Source organism: Fukomys damarensis, unplaced genomic scaffold, assembly GCF_012274545.1.
Source record: "Fukomys damarensis isolate Sample0158 unplaced genomic scaffold, DMR_v1.0_HiC HiC_scaffold_35, whole genome shotgun sequence".
Lineage (NCBI taxonomy): Eukaryota > Metazoa > Chordata > Mammalia > Rodentia > Bathyergidae > Fukomys > Fukomys damarensis.
The window spans coordinates 19,107,090-19,107,943 of NW_022900947.1; the positions used below are offsets into that span (position 1 = coordinate 19,107,090).

General features: G+C 62.2%; 1 protein-coding gene across 1 annotated transcript in view; it reads left to right on the forward strand.

Annotated features, from left to right (window-relative positions):
* The first annotated feature begins 610 nt into the window (after window positions 1–610).
* Window positions 611–854, forward strand: part of Rbpj (recombination signal binding protein for immunoglobulin kappa J region) — a 97,388-nt gene continuing 97,144 nt past the window's right edge. The window contains exon 1 of the mRNA XM_010608466.3: window positions 611–775. Coding sequence (XP_010606768.1) covers window positions 717–775 — 59 coding nt within the window. The 5' untranslated portion in view covers window positions 611–716. The remainder of the gene's footprint in view (window positions 776–854) is intronic.

The following is an 854-nucleotide window of genomic DNA, read 5'->3' on the forward strand; positions in this document are numbered from 1 at the left end:
GCTTCTGTGCCGCCACCCCCGTAGTCTCCTGGGCGCACTCCGGCCGGCGGCTGCCATGAGTTCCTAAGCAGGCTGTACTCCGATCGCACGCAGCATGGCTCGGGGTTGGGGTGCAGAGTGCGGTCTCAGTCCCCACACAGTTGCACTTCTGGAGAAAACTACCCGGCGCCCTGGCGTGTGCATGCAAGGTGGACCTTAGGGGTGTCTCTGCCCGAGGCCTTGGGCTGACCTCGTTTCGCACCCAAGAAGCAACTAGGATGGCAGAGCTCAATTGCATAAGTTTCGCGTCTGCAGAGCTCTGGGAGGGTCGGGCCACGTTGAAATCACGTCTGTCCCCCCACTTGCATGGGTGGTGGTCGAGTGAATGCAGGCAGTTCCTGGAATGTCGCTCTCGCGAACCCCAGGGATCTGTGTAGCTGGCGCACCTAACGCTGAGATTAGCATAAAGAAGGCGCCCAAAGAACGTTTGAATGAATGAAAAGGGCTGGGAACTCAGAGAGAGCGGGAAGCCTCTTGGAAAACACCCACTAAAGGAGGTGGCGCGTCTAGGCCTGTGAAACGCGGCACATTTTCCCAGGACCCCTCCCCCCGCCGCTCGGCCCCGCCTCCTGACCCCTCCATTCCCTGTCCCCGTAGTAATCCCCTCCAGTTTTCCTCAGTCTCCACGTACGTCCCCGAGGGCGCATCCCAAAACCCGGACAACCGGAGCGCTCCCCATGGACCACACGGAGGGCTCGCCCGCGGAGGAGCCGCCTGCGCATGCTCCATCGCCGGGGTAGGTTTAACAGGGAAGGCAGAGAGCAGGATCCCTTACCGCGGGCGGCGCGAGGCGTCTGGCTCTTCGCTGCGGCTGC